The sequence below is a fragment of the Prenolepis imparis genome, unplaced genomic scaffold, assembly GCF_030444845.1.
Source record: "Prenolepis imparis isolate NDT839.2.m4 unplaced genomic scaffold, iyPreImpa1.0 SCAF_17, whole genome shotgun sequence".
Taxonomy (NCBI): Eukaryota; Metazoa; Arthropoda; class Insecta; order Hymenoptera; family Formicidae; genus Prenolepis; species Prenolepis imparis.
This window is the reverse complement of record NW_028141175.1, coordinates 1,271,207-1,293,422: the sequence shown is the minus strand read 5'-3', so window position 1 is coordinate 1,293,422 and position 22,216 is coordinate 1,271,207. Positions and strand designations below refer to the sequence as shown.

The 22,216-nt window shown below is 35.4% G+C and overlaps 1 protein-coding gene across 4 annotated transcripts in view; it reads right to left on the bottom strand.

Moving 5' to 3' along the window:
- The window catches only part of LOC145946585 (uncharacterized), a 64,661-nt gene that overhangs the window by 16,856 nt on the left and 25,589 nt on the right, over positions 1 to 22,216 (bottom strand). For all 4 annotated transcript variants that reach the window (XM_083056292.1, XM_083056290.1, XM_083056289.1 and 1 more), the window contains one exon: positions 20,500 to 20,541. In XM_083056292.1, coding sequence (XP_082912418.1) covers positions 20,500 to 20,541 — 42 coding nt within the window. The remainder of the gene's footprint in view (positions 1 to 20,499; positions 20,542 to 22,216) is intronic.

Here is a 22,216-nt window from a genome sequence, read left to right as displayed (position 1 = left end):
TTTCTTCATTTTATTTTTCTGCCGAGATAATAGGATTGCCCAAGTGAGATATCTCTCGAGATAAAATAAAAAATTTTGTTAACCGACCTGAGGAGACAGGTAACACCGAAAACCGGCGAACATTGTACGCGATATTCAGGTAAACTAACGGCACCGCGACGATCTCGCTCGCAACAAGTTTGTCAATTGTATATCAGCTGTATATTCTGCTTTTATAGCCTTTATCGTTACTTTCGTAATCACTTATTACCGCGTACACAATATTAGTGTAAATATTGAATGACGCAAAAAAGAATACAAAATATTGTTCTATTGTATCCGAAAATCCATTATATTTGCGAAAGAATTTCTGAATTTAATGACTTCGCTAATGACTCACATGTATATATATATGCATATGTTAATGAGGGAGCGCGTCGCGATTCATAGCTCATCGTAGCGTTTCGCTATGCAAACCTTTCCCTTGGCTAATTCTCTCGCCGCAGGGCGAGTATCTCATCCTCTCTGAGCAAACGTCACCGCAAGCTTCATCAAGTTTAATTTCGGATAAGAGACTGTTCGAACGAGTTCGCGTCGCGAAATACGTGGCGAATAACGCCGGCGCTCACGGCCGTAGGGTGAATGACCGGTAAAGTGGCGTAAATGCCGCCACACGAATCGGCTAGGAGTCAATCGACGGAGGAGGGAGCTTCGTCCTTCATTTATGAGCGACAACTCTCGTAGCCGACTGACCGAAAGCTCCGAATTCGACGGCCCGACACGACACGACGGACGAGAGACTCCTCGTCTTTAATTCGCCGGGGTCGATGAACCCGTCTTCTCGCGAAGATACTCCGGTATCTGTTTCGGAGATCACGTGTAAACGTTATGCAACATTTCGGTATTGTATACGCTGAGAGATATTTTGGAAAATAAGAATCTTATCGCCTCTTCTACTTATAGGACGGACTAGGTCCTACCTGTTACTCAATCTATCTATCATCTATTTGCTCATGCTTCAAACAAATAAATGTTTAAGTATTAAGAGCGATTAAGATGAAGCCGGCTATACAGACGCAAATAAAGCTAATTGAGCTAACTGAATAGTTATGAAACTTTAGATCGGATTCACATATAGCGCATACCCATACCTTCAGTTAAATCTATCACATTTTAATGTCAGTTTAACTTATTGTTAGATCATGGCAATGACAGACGACGCTTTAGCGATGGTCAGTTTATTACTAGCTGGTCTGTACACACGTTCCGATTTAACTGTACAGTTACGCATCTGCACAGTTCACCAATTGAATTTTTGTATTCATTCAGTTCGACTGTATAGTTAAAAAAGTTGCACAGACTTATCATACAAATATACCGATAAAACTGTGCAGTTTCAACTGTACAATTAGATCGTTCAATTTTAACTGCGTGTGTATAGTCGTCTAATAGTGAAAGAAATTAAATTTTTACGAAAAAATTCGAAACATGTACACATCACAAGATATTGCTACTTGAATTTAAAGTTTCCGTTAATATAAAATTTCGTTAATATAAAACTTGCTGACTATTTGTTCGTAAAATTAATGGAGAAGATAACCACGTGTTATTGAATTATGTTAAAAGGAATGAAAACGAGATGAATTATCGATAATCGATCGAATTCGTCAATCGAGATCAAAGATCTTTGAAGATCTGACGTGTGGAATGAGAGGATGTCACGTGATACTAAGACTTATACAGAATCGATTATTATCTACTTATCGATTTATTCGTAGTAGAGATAGTAGATATTACAAAAACAATTGACATAAGTCTAGCCTCCTCTAATACTAGTTTTACCCTGCACTATGACGACAGGTTTATAGACGAGATAAACGACCTGAACGAAATGAATTAGAGAGAAAGAGGGAGAGGGAGAGATGAAGAAGAGGTTGCGAAATGAAGATAACTATATCGACTAATCAATCAATTCTCCAAATCGAGTTCAAAGACTTTAAGAGAAGCTTGCGAAATGATAATTGTCAGATATGTTGTCAGATAATTGTCCAAATATATAATAAATGGGATCAACGAACTGCGACTTAATAAAGTCCAAAATCAATCGATGATTGATTGAATCAACTAGTGTTGAGTGTACCGCCTTCTTTTAAGAGTAATATTTTCTTTCTTCTTTCTAGTTTTTTTAAATTTTGCACGAATTCGTCTAAGAATAAATCAAACTTGAAAACTAAGCAAATGCAAAAATATAAAAAAATTGTTACGTAAGTCTCTTAAAAAAATTCCATCAATAAATTGAAGCAATATTTCTTATCCGTTTAATATCGATTTGATATCATTTATAAACTAATGTACATAAGTAATTTTTTGTGCTTTTATTCGATATTTTAATAATTTCTTTTTGCTTTTTGCTTTCTAGACACCCACGATGACAAGTTTGACGAGATTAACTATACACGGAGAGAATTTTCTCTTAGAATTTACCCTGAAAATCATGGTAATCATGGAACAATATGGTACGGAAAGAATTTTATGAGAATTTCTCTGATTAATATTTATCACAATAAATATAATAATATCTATCACAATAAGATATAAAACATGTCTGATTAATTTTACTAAATTGCATGGTAAAATTACTTAAACATATTTTATATTTTAACGTGTAGATATTATTATGTTTATTGTGATAAATATTAACCAGAGAAATTTTCATAAAATTCTTTCCATACCATATTGTCCCACGATTACCATGATTTTCAGGGTAAATTCTATGAGAAAATTCTCTCTTTGTACTAGCCGACACCAGAAGACTCCTCTATCTGTAGTATATCTTCGGGATCTCTTTCTCTCATCTTTCTGTCGCCTGTTTATTCTAGACTAGATAAAATATTGGGTTCCGACAGTCCTGTGGAAGTTGAAGAATGTACAAGAGGCACGGTTCTATATTGCGTCTAAAGATACCAGCTAAAAGGGCACACCCGCTTTTTCAAATCATGTGTCACGATTCGTTCTTTTCGTTTCCGCCCTTCATTTCTCCGAACCTCTAAAATGGCGGTGTTTGTGATCTGTAGATGTCCAGCATAGTTATACGCAGTTTGTAGTTTGTACTCGTTTGAGAGAATCGATAGCACTCAATCGAGTGAGATTGATCAACGTGTTTACCCGCTATGTTATGCGGATCAATACACATGAAAAAAAATCGACATGACGCAGTCTATATACATAGTAGTGTATTACGTCTCTTTGAGAGAATGCGTGTCGAGGGTGTTAACATCTTATTAAACTAACTCTACGGACTTTGTATATTTCTTCTCTCTGTTACATATACTTTTTGAAAATGTTTTTTACACAGACAACCATCTAATTATTTATTAATGCGAATTACATAATGTGTAATTTTAAACAGTACACATTAAAATTAAATTATACAAGGATCTTAATGAATTAATAAATGTTACAACGCAATAGAGATATCTATAAATGTTTAATTTCTATTTCAGCAAAATAATTATGGCTTATACATAAGAGAATTTATGCAATCATTTTTTTTCCTACACGATATTTAAATTATTTTCATTATTTTCATCTGCGAAAGTACGTGCAATAAGAATGTCGCAAACTGAGAACTGTGTCGTGTTGGAAATTTGCGGATAAATCGCTGCACCGAAAAAGACCCGGAAATGCATAGAGGCCCGAGTCACGTGCGCGCGCAAAAAAATCTACCTTACTTAGGGGCGCGCGAAATGTCGCTCGAGCGTGCGTGGCGAAAGGCAGGAAAGACCGGCGTCTCTCGGTACGGTTAAACTAGTAGTAGGCAGGGGGCAATGAACCTACAATAACAACAATAACAACAACAACGCTGAGATGGCGAGGGGGAGATCGCTTACGCGATCGCTCATGCTATTCAGATCGCGATCTACAGGCCCCTTCTCCTTTCTCTCCTCTATATAAAGCCTCTTGGAATTCCCGCGATAGCTCATTTGCATCATTCTAGGATTCCTAATGAAATTCGGAATGTTTGCATTTACAAGAAGGGTACATTCAAACTCTGATGAGTCATACTTACAAAGTATGATCTGATGTGTCACATTTATCGTGCCGTAATCTATTCTAAATATTACAGAAATGCGGGATGTAATGCGATAACATTTTTTATTTCAATGGGAGGGGGAGGCATATTTCGTGTTATATCACATAACTCGTGTGAACGTGTTATTATTTAATGTAACGAACGATAGATTCTGTTAATAAAAATATGAAGATCTCTTTTTTTCTTTCTACTCACGTATACTTCGATATGCCGATGTCGACTCTTGATCGCGCTTCAAAACTATTTTTTGTGATAAAATTGATTAATTGCTCTATTGTGTAATCTTTCGATTCTTATTGCTTCATCTCTTGACGATATAAAGTGGGTTAACGGGTGCAAATGAATTGGTATGAGGCACCGATTTATGATTTATTAGCGAACATTGAAGTTAGCTTCGCGCGCTCGCATTATTTCTGCCTATATAGACAGCGCGAATACTCGTTGCAACATGTAATGATCATCAAGAGAGTACCGTAATATCCGTTATATGCGGCAATGCACTGACTCTTGACATTCCCCGTAATCCTTGGCCACAATTTGGAGTCAATCATCATGGCGAGCAACGTTTTGTAAACATCAACTATAATATAAGCAACTGCAATTTAAAGTAGTAGCCTGTTTCTAGCCTAATGTGCAAAATTAAAACGGCCAATAAAAAAAATTGTATTAATAGAAAATTTTTATTAACAGAAGCACACGCCTGTGTAATATAAGCATTTTTATTTATGCACTCTATAATATTTATATTTTTTCATATATTAATTATAATTTATATATTAATTAATATTTTTTATATATTAATAAATATATTAATAAAATTAATAAAATTATTCAACCTGCATTATAAAATGACTGGGAAACTTTATAAATAATCGCATTTTGTGGTTTGAAAAATTAAAATTAAAATTATATATAGATCGATAAAAGTTGAAAATAATAAGCGATTGAGAAAACACATAAATTCTATTTTTTTTTTCCAAAAGAGACATTTTCTTAACTGCGCAATGTAAACTTCCTCGACGTGCGCGGGTGTGGCGAGTGAGAGAGAGAGAGAGAGAGAGAGAGAGAGAGAAAAAAAAATCATTCGCGCGTTCTGCCGTAAGGCGAGTTGAATCGGCGCGAGCGGTCAATGCTCGACTGACCCCAACAACAGTAAAAGTGACAAACGCTTGGGTCCGCTCGTCGAAGCTAGCCGCGGGAACTCGATTCCTCCCCTCCGTTTATCCCCAACTATATACCGCGTATCGAACAGCAACGCGATGCATCATGCTATCATGCACCGTGCACCGTCTTACGATTTCTCATTCACTTCGTCTCTTATTGTTGGCGCCTTGGCGCGCAAAATCACCTCGCCTTAATAATTAATAATTTAATGAAAATAATTTATAATTAATGAAAAACTCTATTGTTAATTATATATTTATATAACTGCGAATGACAATAAAAAAATCGATCGAGAAAAAATGCTACAACTAATTATAAGGTACCTATATCTCCTAGAGATACCAGGAGTTATCTTTCAATTTGATTTTATCTAGATAAAAATAAATAGTGGATAAAAATAATAATGCAGAGCCTCAACGAAATAGTCTCATGATCATTCTACATTCACATCTCATTGATGTATATAATATTAAAAATGATGCATATAATATTAAAAATAATTTGACATTAAATAAAATTTCGCGCTTCTGTATATATTGCATTCTGTCATTAGCTGCGTTATTATTCCGTATTATTGCGCGAGACAGGGGACTGAAAAATGATCGCGATTGTATCGAGCCGCGATCTCCGCCGGTCTCTCGAGAGAATAAATATTCAGCCGGTAGAAACACATTGCACAATTGGAGCAGGAAAATCTAACGAGGAAAATTGTCGTAAAAGCCGCGGGATGCAGCGGTTAAAGAGCATATAGACATGTAGCGAGAAGCGAAGAATTGCAAAAGCGCGGGGTGATTGGCAGGGATTGGCGCGATCGAAATGTCAACGAGAGGTCCGCGAACAGGAAATCTCGCGTACGTATCTGCCGAGGAAACGCTTGTGTCTCTCTTTCATATCAGGGGCGTATTGACCCTTATAAAAAATCAACCCTGTATCAAGTTCGAGAAATGACGTAAGAGGAAACGGATCGGTTCGATATAGGAGATGTTTTTCGTGTATTTTGCAGTAACTCGCATGCAATTCTAAAACCATATTTCTTAAGAATTCTTATATATATAATTTATTTTTATTTATAATTTTTAATTTTAATCTATTTTTATCGATGATGGTTTAAAATTGGGATCGAAACGTATACATAATAAATAAAATTTGACAAGAAGAATCATTTGCGCGCTATTTACCTCGCTTAATTAGCCCCTTCCCTCTCTTTCTTTAATTTTATATAACTTAACTAGAGAGAAACTAATGATGCGCATGATGCCGTTTATCTTCGTATCGGATAAATTCGCGACATTTCTGGCGGCGGAGAATTCGCGCAATTTCTTCGATCGAATTAGAGATCGATTTCGTGGTGGTCTTAGAGGGTCGATCCGTTCCTGTGACCAGTCGTTACACCGCGATCGATCGGTATGCGAGCAGTACGCGCACTCTTATACGATCGCATGATTCAAATCTTCGAAAGTACATTGATCCCGCAACTACTGTGTACTAAGTATTGTATGCACACCTAGTCACGCTGAAATGTAGAAGAATCGAATAACGCTGAGCTTATAGATAACAAGTGATATTATCAAAATCACATTACCTTTACACAGTCTGAAAGTTCGATTAGTAAACGACGAGAAGAATTTTCCTACAAATCTCTTCAACTTACTTAGCCGTGCTTGATATACTTCTTCTTGATCTAAAATCTAAATCTTCGAAAGTATGTATAAACTCTACGTAGTAAACAACTGCGCAGCAAGTTGCATGTATGCATAGGTACATAGTCATGTCGACATAGAACAGTCAAATACTAAACTACTGCGATAATAAGTGACTTTATTACAATCGTGACTTTGATAGTGCCTATACCTTCGAACATCATAAAGTACCTCGATTAGGAAACGACGAGAAGAGTCTTCCTTCTACCGTTCATTCTTTCTTACTTATGCAATATATATATACTATACACACGTTTTTTTATGTACAGTCGTGGTCAATAATGCCTTCCACCTGAAATCAACTACTATCTGATGAAATCACTACTGATTAGTTGATAGTGGTTAGGAGTCAGATTAGTAGTTGACTTCAGATGGAAGGCATTATTGACCACAACTGCACAATGAAAAAAAAATGTTTAAAGGACTGAAAAATAAATTAGCATCTTTGAACGGAAATTTCCGCTCTTTATTCACTCGCTTATCGTATCTTCCGTATTTATCGCGAATCGAGACGCACAAAGTGCGCTGTTAATTCGTCAATCGTCGCACGTCACGGTGATTGGCCCGAAGAAATGCGATCGCGAGATTAGATGATATACTAATAATCGGGCGATGCTTATAGAACACGTCGATCGGGGTCTCCGACCTCGATCATTTTACGCAGTTCTCGCGTATTGGCGCAAAACACAGGTCATCTCCCCCATCGGCTGACTCCACCGTCATCATCTTCCGTCTGTTCATACGCATAATGAGCGTCTCGTTCCACCTCGTCCATCGATCCCTCCGCTCTCACCTTTCGATCGCGCCCGGGCGATCGTATGACAGTTTGCGTTATACGCAAAAAGAATCGCCATCGCGGAAACATGAGACGAATAGGAAGCGAGGAGAAGAACGGAGCATCTGGATAGCTGCGTTTTTCCGCACACATGCACCTCGCAATCAGCTTAAACACGAGCCTCTCTCCTCGTTCGTTCGATTCAGATTCGCTGAATGGCTTTCGGCATTCGCGCGCAATTTCCATGTGCAAAAAAAGACGTCGCGTGTGTACGTCAGCTGATTTAAACCTTAGAATGGCTTAGAACACGATCTGACGAAACAGTAGACTCTCTCTCCACCGCTGTGTGAGTCCAATTTCCGCAATTTTTCAATGAAGGAGGTCTTAGACTATATTTTTCTCGACGTCGCGCGTAATGCAAGTTTGTATATGAAAACAAAATTCATTTTCGTCAACGAGAGAATTCAATCATTACTTATTTTATCCGCGCGTTTCTCTCTTTCTTCTCTCGTTTATTTTGAAAGATTTTATTTTCGGCCACGTTCTTTCTTTCTGACTTCTTCTTGTGAAAATTGCCTCACTGGTAGGCTGTAAACAACACGACCGTGAACTCGATGAACGATCAATGTGTATAGGTCCAACAATGAGCTCGATTACGAGTGTTTTATATGAGTGATGATGAAACGTTCTAAAAATATTAAATGTAGTTTTAACCTTATGAGTGTTGCAATTTTTCTTCGTGGTATATTTATCGATTGTCCATGTAAGAAAGTCGCAGTGCGAAAAGTGCAAATTATTTTTATCATATATATTTCTTATATTCTTATGTTATTATATATATAAAGGTAAAATAATTTGTTTAAAGAAATATGGAAAATTATTCAAGATTTTTTTGCGAGATACTAGAACCTAAGAACGCACAATTTTAATTATGACAATAAATTATGACGCATCTACTCTTCTTTCTTCGGTGTCAAATTCAATCGTGAATCAAACGATTTGCGTTGTACTTAATTTGTACGAAAACGGTGACAATGTTCCTAATGAATCATCGATCTTCTGACGCATATTGTATAATTGCGTGTATCCAACTTGCGTTGTAACTCGATGAAGCATCGGATGTTTCGCGCATAATTCGCCATCAAGTTCCATCTACGAAATATGAGACGAGCAATCATGATCCTAGTTACGTCACCAGCCGTAGATATAGAATCACTGTCACTCTCTGTGGTGTACACAGTAGTAAACACACACAGGTCGTAGCCCCCTACACCTCTCTCTCTCTCTCTCTCTTTCTCTTTCTTAACACCTCTCTCCCCTTTATTTTTTCCGTCTCTCTCAGTTTCTCACGACGTTTCTTTTTCCTCTCCGTCTCTGGGATCACTTTCGTTGGAGGGAATCGAACACACAACACAAACTCCATTATGTCGGCTTTATCAGCTTCCAGGAACCGCTGACTTGCACGTAGAAGGTCGCAACGCAAATATCTCGATCCTTGAATGAATTCGAATATCGGTGTCGTGTATTGCAAATAACAAGAGTGTAAATTTGCAAATCTTTTGAAAGAAAAGATGCGTACCATGCAAATAATAATCGCAAACAATGATTCGAATGCACAGGAAATTAACTTTAAGAAGCTAATATGAGAAATCGATTTAAATTATATTGTATATATATATCGAAGCAGAATAAAATCCTGAGGATTGATTATTTATCGAGATATTTGTTACAATTCTGTTTTCCACGAGAATAATATTGATTGTCTTCGATTTGATCCTACAAGCGACGTTGAGAAAACAATCTTTCTCCATTTCGCGAAAATTATCATTATTATGACAATGATAAAGTTTGAATAATTATTAGATATTAATTTTTTTTATATAGATTATTTTTTACCATACGAACTTTTTCAAGCGAAGAATTCGCGCACGCGAACGGAAAATTAGACGCAAGAGATCATCGAAATACGCAGAAAGCTCATCATCAATAATAATGATGCAGATATTAAGCTATTAAAAAACTTGTTTTTAAATTCTTCTCTAATTATTTTGTAAAAACTAAGAGCTCTCATTAGCCCTTTGCACATACCTGATTTTGTGTATTTATATATCAGAGCTTTTTCTCTCAATTTATTATTATTTTGTTATAGAATATTTTTTAAATAAAAAGTTCAAATTATATAAAGATTTAAAAATAAAGTCGCGCCTAATTTTTACTGTCGACTCGTATTAACGCGTTTGATATCTGAATTTTGTATTTAGAATAATTATATTCCATATAGGTATAAATGACACGTAACGACACGTTATGAAGATTAGCGATTGTTAATGTGACGAGAGCGGTAAAAGTGAGCGGAGAGACTTTTTTTTCTATCCATATGTAGAAATGTTGAACGAACGTGGAAAGGGGAGAGGGACTCTACATATTTATGTGTACGAGATTTTTCTTCCGATCGTTGCGTGATTGATTTTCGCATATACGTACATATTTACGTGCACGCCTCAGAACGAATAAGCCAACGAAATGGAATGGAATGAATGGAAAATTGTTTATGGCGTTGTGTATATAATAGGGACAGGGACAACACGCACACATACAAACGTAGTTACTTGCTTCGCCGTTTCCTTTTGTACGTATATTGATAATGCTGCGTATGTCACATTAGAATTGTCTCTAACAGGGTACAGACAGATACTAGCAGTAATGCGGTTAGATTGCAAAATGGTATTTGCAACGAGTTGTTATTTCTTTCGATATCTAAAGTGTCTTACATCTCTATTCATATTTCTCAATAGAAAAATTATATTTTTATTATATTATAGACATTTGTTAATTAATTACAATATGCCAATATAGAGATACGTTCTATATATCGGTCCATGTAATATAATTATACTATATTCTTCCCTTTATAATATATTGTGTCGGTGAAAAAGTAAAGTTTAAAAAAATATATGATGTATGCGTGTGTATGAATAAATATTCTTATACATAAATAGTAAATATATGTTAATTAATAATTAATTAAATATAATAATATATTAATTAATTATTAATTATATATCAACAATTAATAAAATAATCCTTATATATAAATATTAATTATTGGTTCACAAAATCTTTTCTCTTAAAATATACATATATATACACTTTTATATAATCGCCCATCCCATATACGATGGTTCCATTCAAAATGGCTGGCGCGAAAAAAAAATGCCAAGAAGAATGAGCCGCACAATCGTCATGACACGTGTCGAGTTATCGCATTTCACGCTGCACTATTAGACGATATGATAGCCATGTTTATGAGCTTCTACGCAGAGAATAAAGCACATCGAACTGAATGTACGTAACTGAGAGCGTTTTATACACACCTTCGGAAGGTGGTCACGAGGACTTACTCGTGCCGACCGCACGTTTGCACCGCACGTGGGACCGCGGCGCAATTGGAATGGACCGAGATCGAGATTCCGCGAGCGAATAAAAAAAATATACATTTTCATGCCGCGAGAAATCTCACGTTTTCTGGCTGGACGGTTGTTGATTCGCGCGCGTGCGACTCTCTTGCGAGGGCAGTGAACGCGGAAAACGTAATAACGCTTGTACTACGCGCGCCGCGGCCGAGGCCGCGCCGGGAGCGCTAATATACAGCCGACCTGGCATAAGCAATTCGGCGCTGAGATTGTGTGTGAGAAACGATTAAATACGATCCGATATCTACCATAATTGCGACCGTATAGCTATAGAAAGTAAACAAGAATTAGAAATGCCAAAACTCACGTTGCAATCGTGCATGGAGAGGGCTCCCGAGGCGGTAGAATGAATGTTTTTCTAGCTCTCGCATCGTTAGTTCCGAGTAATTCACGGTAAAAGGTGGGAATATATATGTAGACATGTCGCGTATATTATTTATTTTTTCTTCCAACTGAGAGAATGCAAAACGCATGGTGCATTTCGAGATTTCCGAGTCAACACTATCAATTGGCCGGTTTGCAGCGAGATTTTGGATCGATAGCAAATTAAAATCAAAGTGTGAAAAAAATAAAAAATCAAAGTCTGACGTTTTAGAATTTTTTTCAATTTACTTCTATAATATTTAAATACTTCATAATTCTTAATGTATGTATATTTTTTGGAGATAGCATCAATTGGCAAAATATATTATTAAAATATGGAGATATACTTTCTTTTCTTTAAAACATGGTACAGAGTTTAAAATATATATGAAAATAATATAAATTCAACATAAAACTAAATTATGTCTACAATATAATATGAATAAATTATATTAGCACAATGCATAATTATTTTAATCCCTTATCTTCACTTTCTTGCATTAATTCAACATTGATATTCGCGAAATCGTCATTAGAACCACATCTCCCCATTCTTTGACAAACTAATAAAAAAATCATAAATATTAAAAGACAGATAGTATGTGTGTACGATTAATGTGGTGATGTACAGCTAAATAAATAATGATATAAATAATAATAATAAAAAAATGTCTTATGTCATCTTCTTTGACAGGACGCATACTCTAATAATAATTGAATAAATTGTGCAAAATTATTTTTATATCATGAGCATTCTCTTTCTCTTTCTCTATAAATTGTAATCAATATCTTTATTTTATCTTTATATATATAAATATATAATATCATTTCTTCAACTGATTTAAAACTGGTCTTTCGTTCAAGAATGTTAAAATCAAACATGTTTCAGTTATTATAAGCAGTGGAAAATATTTTATAAAATATTAATGTAACGATTCGAGATTATCGTAATATCTTAATTTTTGACGCCATATATACCGTCGTGCAAGCCACACGCGCTGCTGAAAGCGAAAGAAGGTACGCGGGATCCGGCTACGTAAACAGGGGTTAAGGTCAGGTGATATCCGTGTCCGACAAATTGATCGCGATCCAAAGGACGTCTTAGCAAACAAGACGCAATACTTTAGGCACGTGGGACTCTGTCTGCGTATTTCATACTCGCTCGCGGAGATGGGTCGGTCCCAGACGGTGTCTGAACCGTCGCGGAATTCCAATAAAGAGAGGAGAGTTAGGAGTTCTAAGACCGGCTTCTCCTCTCCTTGATGAGATGACGCAACACACCCGCGGCTTGTTTACAAGCGGAAAGATCGCAAAATTCCAGAGAGGGCTGGTCGATGACGCAGAACGTGCGTCAAGAATCGTCGATGGAAAAAATTTTGATGAGCGAGATGAATCGTACGAAGTATCGATCTAGATCCATTTTTTTCGCAGGCTCGTTATTATCCTCAAAATTATTGTTTCAAAACTATTGTTGCTCCTTTCACCATCAGATTCTTTGATTAAAATTAGATTCTCTTTCGAAAAAATTTTCCAATTGTACATATTTTTTAATATATTTATGTAACTAATCGATAAATATTGTCAAAACAAAATTCGCTTAAAATTAAACGAGAAATCTTTTTATTTATTTATAATCTTGAAATTTAACTCTTGAAACCCTCTCTCTCTATATTTTAAAAAGTTCTTTAAACTTAAATATAATACTACTCATGTTTTGAGATATATTGAAAGTAGCTATGTAATCTTCAAGGAAACAAATAGAAAAAAATTTAATCGCATATGATATTAATGCCATTTATTATATCGACGCATTTGTCAGCTTATATAAAAAAAATCATGTTATATGTAAATCCCATAATCGAGTCTGTGTGCGTATAGATTCTTTTACATACACAGTTGTATCTTATATAATTCATCGCTACTACCCTCGTCAATCGAGTGTAAGTTAAAAGGAATAAAAGAGAATTTTTCTTATAGAAACACCTAACGCCATCGTGAGATAAAAGTTTTCACACTTTTGCGCTAAAGACATAAGTCGGGGATTCTTTTAACTTGCAAATTATTTTTCGCTCGTTTTGCAATTTTATTTCGCTACCTACGCACACACGAGATTGAAAAAGTCGAAGAATTAATATTATTATACTGTCGCATCATCCTTTTAAGATGACGCAACCGATCGTATTCACCTACCCAAAATGCAGTTTCGAGAGATGCAGGATTCAGTTGCGTGGATACACGATGACGCATCAACGCGTTATCCAAGGACACTCCAAGGGATCTACGTTACACCGATCAAGTTCATCATATTTATACACTCGCGAATGCACGAGGAGCGCAGATAAAAATATATGGGAATTCGACACTCGTATGAGCATATATTTAATTTGATAATTGAAATAATTATTTATATGTATATGCTCGCATAAATATCGAAGAGTTTGCAAAATACTTAATATCATAATTAAAGAAATTAAAAACTGTTAATTCTATAAATACAATCTATTTAATCCAGTGTGTCGATAATTTTATATTAAAAACATTTTAACATTTATGATTTAATAAATTTAAAAATTTTTTAAACCAATATATTTTGATCTACACGTATATCAATGAACAATGTGTGAACGTGTTAAAGATAAGTTATTTTTAAAATGAGCATTATATTATTATTTACGATAAATATCTTAACAAAAATTAAGATGATGAGTTCCGCGAATTAAAGTGAAACAACGTTAATTATCTTTCTCTATATGCACAGATACTATTGATTATTATATATTTATCAATCTTTATGTTAAATTAAGTATGATAAATTATTTTTTTATTTTTAACAGTCATCGTCTTTGTACGCTTCTTCGCGCGCGAGAGTCTTCGCGGAAGAAATCGTTATGCGTTCCTAAGCGATATCCGGAGTGTGCGCATCTCGAATGCACACCAAGCTCTTATGCGATGTAATCGCATCTGAGAGTATATTCAAGAATGAATCAACCTGGCGCCTGCAATTGTTGACTTCACTAGTGCATTCGCGTTGTTTATATTTTTCATATCTGCACTTGTTGACAGATCTGTTCGAATTTCCTCAGTGCTACAATCTACCCGCTGATTAATTAATCGATATTTACAAACCAACTTTTTTGAGAAGAGATACGTGAGATTTTTTTCACGCTTATCTAACCGAGAGCCTTTGTTTTTGTTTCCTCACATTTCAAGTGCATCATCAACAGAATCTTTCCGATCGGCTTAAGCATACTTATCGTGCGAATCGAGAACCGCACCATTACTCTAATAGGGCAGAGGCTGATCTCTCCGCACTGTTAGGGCCTTTGCACACGAATAAACTTAAGCTGAAAGACAATCAGATTATTGCTTTAGCTTTATGCATTCCAAAACACAACATTTCAACCGGTTGAAATTCTAGTTACTTTAGCTTATGGCCAACTTTATCATTATTTCTGTTGTGTTCTGGAATGCAAAGATAAAGCTAACAATAAAGCAATAATCTGATTAGTTTTCAACTTAAGTTTACGTCTTAAGCACAGTATACTTATATACAGTAGGGACACACAGCGTCGGAACCTTTGATCTTTTTCAGCTGACCTTTCAGCAGTCCGCCATGTCTTTAGGTTGCAGCACCGTATCAATATTTTTGTTGTACCCATTACTATTAAAACAATTTTGCGCGAAATATTTTCGATATATTATTTTATAGTCATTTTTTCTGAATAAAAATTTAATATTGCATAAAAAATATTGCGAAATCAAAATGATAGTATTGTAGTTTTACAGATTATATTTTACTATAAATGTAATCACAGTAATAGAGTTATTGGGTTCTTTATGTTGAACGGGATTGGCATGACTTATAAAAATGGTCGCTTACAATGCGCAAGCAAATCTGCGCGGCTGATTTGAGAACAAAGGACTGTCCCTACTGTATGTAAGTATACTGTGTCTTAAGTTTACGGTTACGGCAATTCGTGTGCGAAGGCCCTAAGGCCCTATCGCGGGATGCGGGGAGATCGGAAATCCATTCATGCCGAAGGAATTTTTTAATGTTGCCCTTTCAGCTACCTGCCGTCTGCCACGTCTGCTTCCCTCCCTCGTCCGACCTCTAACGCAAAATTATTCGAACACCTTGGCATACAATTAGAGTCGTGGAATCGCGTGACGCACATAGGAATCCAACGGGAGACCTCGAGCGCGGCCACCGACACCAGCGATTAGCAAGAAGCTCGTCATCCTGGAACGCCGACGACGACAGACGCGCGCGATCTCTGTCGTATCTCCCTCCCTCTTGTGCGTATATATGTACATTGAGAAAAGAGGAAGATCGTTAACCCTCTCTGCTGGGCTGCTGAGTATTCTTGAGACGCAGAGGACACCTGCGTCTCTCGCTTCTTCCGATAAGACAACGCGTTGTCGGCCGCCCCAGCACGATAATCTCGCGCGGAAGTCACGCGGATTTCAATTACAGGTATCACGTTTAACGCTAAACTCTGGAAGCGAATTTAGAATTGCGTTACGTTGAAAAATACAGAGGGAAAATGTGAATAGAATCTACAAGTATGACAAAAAATTGATCATTTTTTTTAAATATCGGTATGAGTGAAAATTGAATTATGGCTGTGAAACTATAACAGAAATATAATTTGCACAAATTTTGAAAGCAGATTTTAATTAAAAAAAAAATATGAATGACAAAATGCACTTCAGAGGAATCGATGATGTCTGTATATTGAATTGCATTTCACAGACACGCGTGAAAATTCGCAAGTCTTACGCAAGCATTTTATTGAAGAAGAGAGAGAGAGAAAGAGAGCTGTTTACTCGTTAGTCATAACTCATGACCATTTGGGCCTCTTAATCGTATGTATCTGGGTATTAGGGCAACGTACATGCGGTAACCTTGGGCCCATTTATATTTATCACTCGCGATCTTTGCCCTGTCTTCTATACTTTTACAAGTCTCCTCTCCCCTCTTTCCCTTATTCGATGAGATGCGTGTGTTATAAAGTCTCTTTGGAGATCTTACATAATCTTTATATTGATTTTGAACGCGCAGTCATCATTTTCGACGAAATTAATGAAAGACATCTATTTGTGATTTTTCCTATCGAGATTATATCCTTATATTATTGATACAAAGAGTCATACATAACATGATAAAATTTATAAATATCAAGATGTCTAAACAACAAAGTTTAAATTATATATAAAATTGAATTTTTTGATAGACATTTAAGGCTGTGTTCCGATTCCTCACCCGGGTGCACCTGAACACCTCTAGAAAGCGTTCAGATTCCTCTTAAATACTCCTACCGTAATCTCAACTAAAACGTTCAAATTATCACTTTATCCACCCGGGAGAGTGAAAAAGTCACCCGGCTCCATGAGCCGGGTGATTTGGGTATGGCGATAACGTATAAAGACAATTTAAAAACACATTTGGACACTTTTTGTAGACTCCGCCCATCACCCATTCATCCCACTATAATCCGTCAGGTGGAGAATCGGAACACAGCCTAAGACGCATTCCCTAGATTGGTACACTCCCTAGATTGGTATATCTTTCATTTTTTTCTTATTACTAAAAAATGTTTCTTGTTGAAATCAAGTGTTATAATAGATTCTCAATTAAAAAATCCACCAGTTCGTTGACGTTTTAATCATATAAAATGATTATATAATAAACTTATCGTTTCATGAATTTTTAGAGATCACACTCCTTGAAATTATCTTAATCTTGATAGATATCTCAGAGAGAAAGAAAAAAACGCGCAAAAAAATTTCTAATTTATTGTAACTTGTTGTTTTATCTCACAAAATTAATTACTTATCGTAAAAAATAAGTGGTATCAATATTATCATTTAATTAATAATAAAATTTATCACAGGAAACGCAAACGTGTGATAATAATTTTTTTCGCGATACGAACGATAATATATATTTTTTCATATGTATATTGTAGTGCGCAACCAGTTTACTTCAATCTGCCTCGAGAACGTAATTAACATAACTCCAATCAGCCACAATTCATGCGAGTTGGAACATCCTATGTAAGGAAACATTGATAGGAGAGATGACTGCAATATAAGAATAAAAAAAAACGAAAATAGAAAGGGAGAGGGAAAGTCGAACGCGTCGCGGAATCTGTGTTTCGGTGTTTCGGAGCCAAGGTCTCTCTCGTTGCGGATCTGCCGAAATATTGCCGCGTAACGCGCTGTACGTTAATGCAGGTCGGGTTTTATACAGGTCCGCTGCAATCATCCAAGGTCACGATGCGAGTGATAATTTTGAAATATGTAAGAAGAAAAAAAGAATCGCGCGGCTATCGATATGTCATATTTCTCTGGAAACGAGAAACGACACGATGATTTGTCTCCAACTTTCGTATTAACCCTCCAAATTTTTTTTGCCAAAAAATTCCTGTACATCGAACATACTTTCCTGCACCTCCCACTCGGATCATGGTAAACATGTAAATTAACACTGTGCGCATAAATCAAATATATTATTTATAATAGTCATGGCTGATAACAGTCAGAATATTATATATTATTTGAATCGTACGTAATATTATTATGAGTTGATAAAGATTTATCGCTATATCTTATTGTTGAATCAATTATTTTTAAAGGCTCTCGACTTTTTCCAATCCAATCTTGACCGATAGTGATATCGATCAAAATAAGTAAAACAATTTTGTTTTTGATAATTTCAAGATATATATCAAATTAGCCTACATGAGTATTGTTAAGAAGAAATATTCTACGCGAAAAGTGTCGATCGAATCAATTTTTAATGTCACCAGTCTGGTCGGTCCTGCTCCGTATGTGAAATACGACCTAATCCACCGGAAGGGTCATGTCTGCCTAGATTTGTCTGCCCCAGTAACTCGCCACGTCGCATCTGCATTGTACCGCCAATTCCTCAAACACCACACTGGAAGCCTTGTTGCATCCGCAAATACGGCTTTTATTGCACCGCTCATGCCTATCCACGAAGAACTTTCCGCTCTAATTACTTCGACTTAATGTCTCAATATTGAAAACCTGATGAGCCATGAGGAGCATTGTCGGACGTAACGTCCTATTGTTTTTGGAAATATTGCTACGTGTCGCGTTGGTCATCAGCGGCAGAGGATTGTTGATCTTTGTGAATTTTCAATGACAAAAGTTCTTTTCGCCAAGATATTGAAATATGAAACTATCGACTGCACTCTTGCATTTTAATATCGAGAATTAATAGATGAAAAGCGAAAAGATTTAAATATGTATTGTAATAAATGACATATCAGTAAATATAATTAAAAAAAGTAAAATAAAGGAATCATAGATTAAATTTTGAATTAATTATTAATACCTATTATATTAATGATATATATAAAAAAAACTATATATATATATAAAAAACAATTTTCCTTATAAATATCCACGAAATAATGCAATTACTGCTACATCTTGTCTAATTTGAGCTAAAGGTTTATATCAAGTATCACGAAGTATCATAACAGTGTTTTTGTTTACAAAAGTCTATAAAGTCATTAACAAAACAAGTGTATCGTCTATCGAAGTAAGCAGCTCCGCAAATTTTCCATCAACGAAGAGTAGCGAAAACCGAAACCGCCATCCATCAGTTCTTGAAACGCAAAACGCCGCGACGCTGGTCTCATTCATTTTTTTCCCTCCTTATCTTTCGCGCATAGTTGACAAAATACGCCGCTTACCTGACAGACGTGTCGTCTGGCCAGACAGAGAGAGAGGTATTCGCGATGCGTACGTCGCGTCGACGCTGCATCCGCGCGAGGAAGCGAGAAACGTGCGTAAGCGATGCGTGCCAGACGGCGACGAGAGGAAACGGAAACGACTGATAGGAGGTTTATCTGAAAAAAAATTCGTCTTCCAAGGAATCGTGTTCAAATCGGAACACGAAACGTCCTTTCCTCTCGCGCGCGCGCGCGACCGCACGCAGGTAAGTACGGCCACGGTTACGCACGTGTGTGCATCGACACGCAGACGCTCGGTGTATACGGCCTTGCGCGAGGTCGTCAGCATCTGGCGAAATTGCGAATCGTCTCGATCGAAGCGATGATAGCGAGTTTCGAGAGAGATCGGAAGGATTGTGCTTTAGAAAGATGTTGAAAATTAATCACTCGGATTCTCTCATATGATCCATTAAACATATTTCAAATTGATTGAACGTCAACGCACCATTCGCATTACATTAAATCAGATTTAAAGAAAAAAAAGAATGACAATGAGAACCGAGCGCTATAAGTACGGCGCTAAATAATTTACTGTGATGCTCAATTATAAATTAATCCCTTTCTGAAAAAGGCATGTTAAGTCGATTCTCGCAAGTATTGAAGCATCTTTTTCGCGATGCTAATTGGCTGTATATTATTTAAAACATATTATTATTTTATTTTATTTTATTTTGAACAAACTGTCAAACTGCTAAGCCTCCTGATGACAGCTTCTCGATGCTACGAGTACAACACAAACGCGAATCGAGACAATCAATAAGCATCGCGGAAAAGATGCAACAATACTTGTGAGAATCGACTTAACGTGCTTTCTTTAGAAAGGGATGTTATAATACTTTCAATTCGATTAATATTTTTGACAATTATCAGCTGATTTCTGTCAAAAAATATTAATCGCCGACAAAGTATTATAACATATTATTTAAAACATTACTATTTTAATATTTTCAACATATTATTATTTTAAAATTTGATTAACGCTTTATTATCAGCTAATTTCTATCAAGAAATATTAATAAAGCATTAATTTGCTAATTAAATTTTAAAATAATAATATGTATGTGAAGGCTGGCATATAATTTCGTGTAAACTCATAAATAATTAAGAGTTTCCACGAAATGAGACGCCAGCTTTATACACCCCCATTATCGCTATAGAAATGTTATAAAATAAATTTCTCACTCACCGATACGTGCAATAGCGGAGTTGTAGTACACATCACATTGATCTGAAAACAAAATATTCAAATTATGTATATACGTGTGTGTTTGTCGAATATCTCATTAACTTAAATAAAACGTCATTAATAAAATCAAAGCGATCGCCAAACATATGTAAATAAAAAGTGCAGTTAGTGAGGGTAAAAAGAAGATGTCTCGTGTCAATTAAAATATAGATAACAAAGTAAAATTTTGTCTTACAACGAATTTTTCGCTTTTTAATTTTAATTTTTATTAATTTATAATTGAGCACCATAATAAATTATTTTGCGCTCTCGGTTTTCATTGCTATTTCTTACTTTTTTGTTTTAAATTAGTTTTGTTAAAGTTAAATAAATCTTTATATTTCTATATATGACAAAATATTCATTATAATTATCCAAATATTTAAAATAATTAAAATAATTTATTGCAGCTATATCTGTAAAAAAAATTGTACGCAGTTTTAAAGACACATTAATCTTTTATTTGTAGAAGAAAATCTTTCTATAAAAAATTGCATTTATATATAGGTATATATATGCCATTTATATATACAATATATAGGGTGTATATATATATATATATATATATATATATATATTATATTTCTTATATATATCAAATGTGTTTTATTAAAATAGATAATAAATATCGAATAATATACATATATAATAAGCAAATTATACACATTGAAAAAATCTATAAATTGCATGCAGTTTGGGACTTCAACAAGAAATATATCTTTAATGTGAGACATATACGCGTATTTTACGAAAGCTCTCTTCAAAGAAACCTAATCACATCTTGAAAAAGAAATCATCGCTTAAGAAAAGAAAAAAGAAATATAAATGAAATTGTAGTCTTTTCTCAAGCTAGTAGTTTTTCCTAGAAACATAATGCGAAGAAGTCTTGACCTGTGCAAACTTCGACCACATCTCCACGGTTCTAATTTCTTTTGCATTGTTCGTTTTGTATTGTTTTACATGAGAAAAATAAAACCCTCAACGAAGTAACATACAACACCACTGAAGCCTCAAAGAAATCCCTTCCAACTCATCCTGTTCTAAGAATCTGCAGGCAAGATTCCTTTTTTTGATCATCATTTGTCAATGACGAGCCGACCACCCCGGCGCGGCGGTCAAATTCAATGATTCACGAGACGAGGCAGGATAATTTACGCGTTTATCAATTACACTCGCAATTTGCATGAGACAATTTTCATTCCAAACTACTGACGTTTCTAGGAAATATTGTAAAGTGTTCCTGAACCCTGTACAAAATGGAGGGTCGGAGACGTTGTTAACCTTGACAGACCACTTTCCCTTTCTCCGATCATTCTTTTTTTCATTGCAAATCCTTTCTTTCGTAATCATTTGCCAAATCTTACATAGCTGCCATTCCCGACGACCCACTTTGTATTATGTGCTTTCGCAATCGCTAATGTGTTACCACTAGAATGTCGTAATCCTAATGCCGTTAATCGTGCTAGATTTGCTATAGACGATAATTTTAATTCTATGACAATCAATGATAAATCATTAAAGATTAAGAAAGTGGAAGGGAAAAGAGTTTCGCTTTTATTATACATACAATTTTTATACATACGTGAGGAACAATTTATATATATGTATTTACTAATATCTAAAACAACACGTTGCATATTTTTTCATATTAAAAATATTTTTTTAAAAATGAAAAATT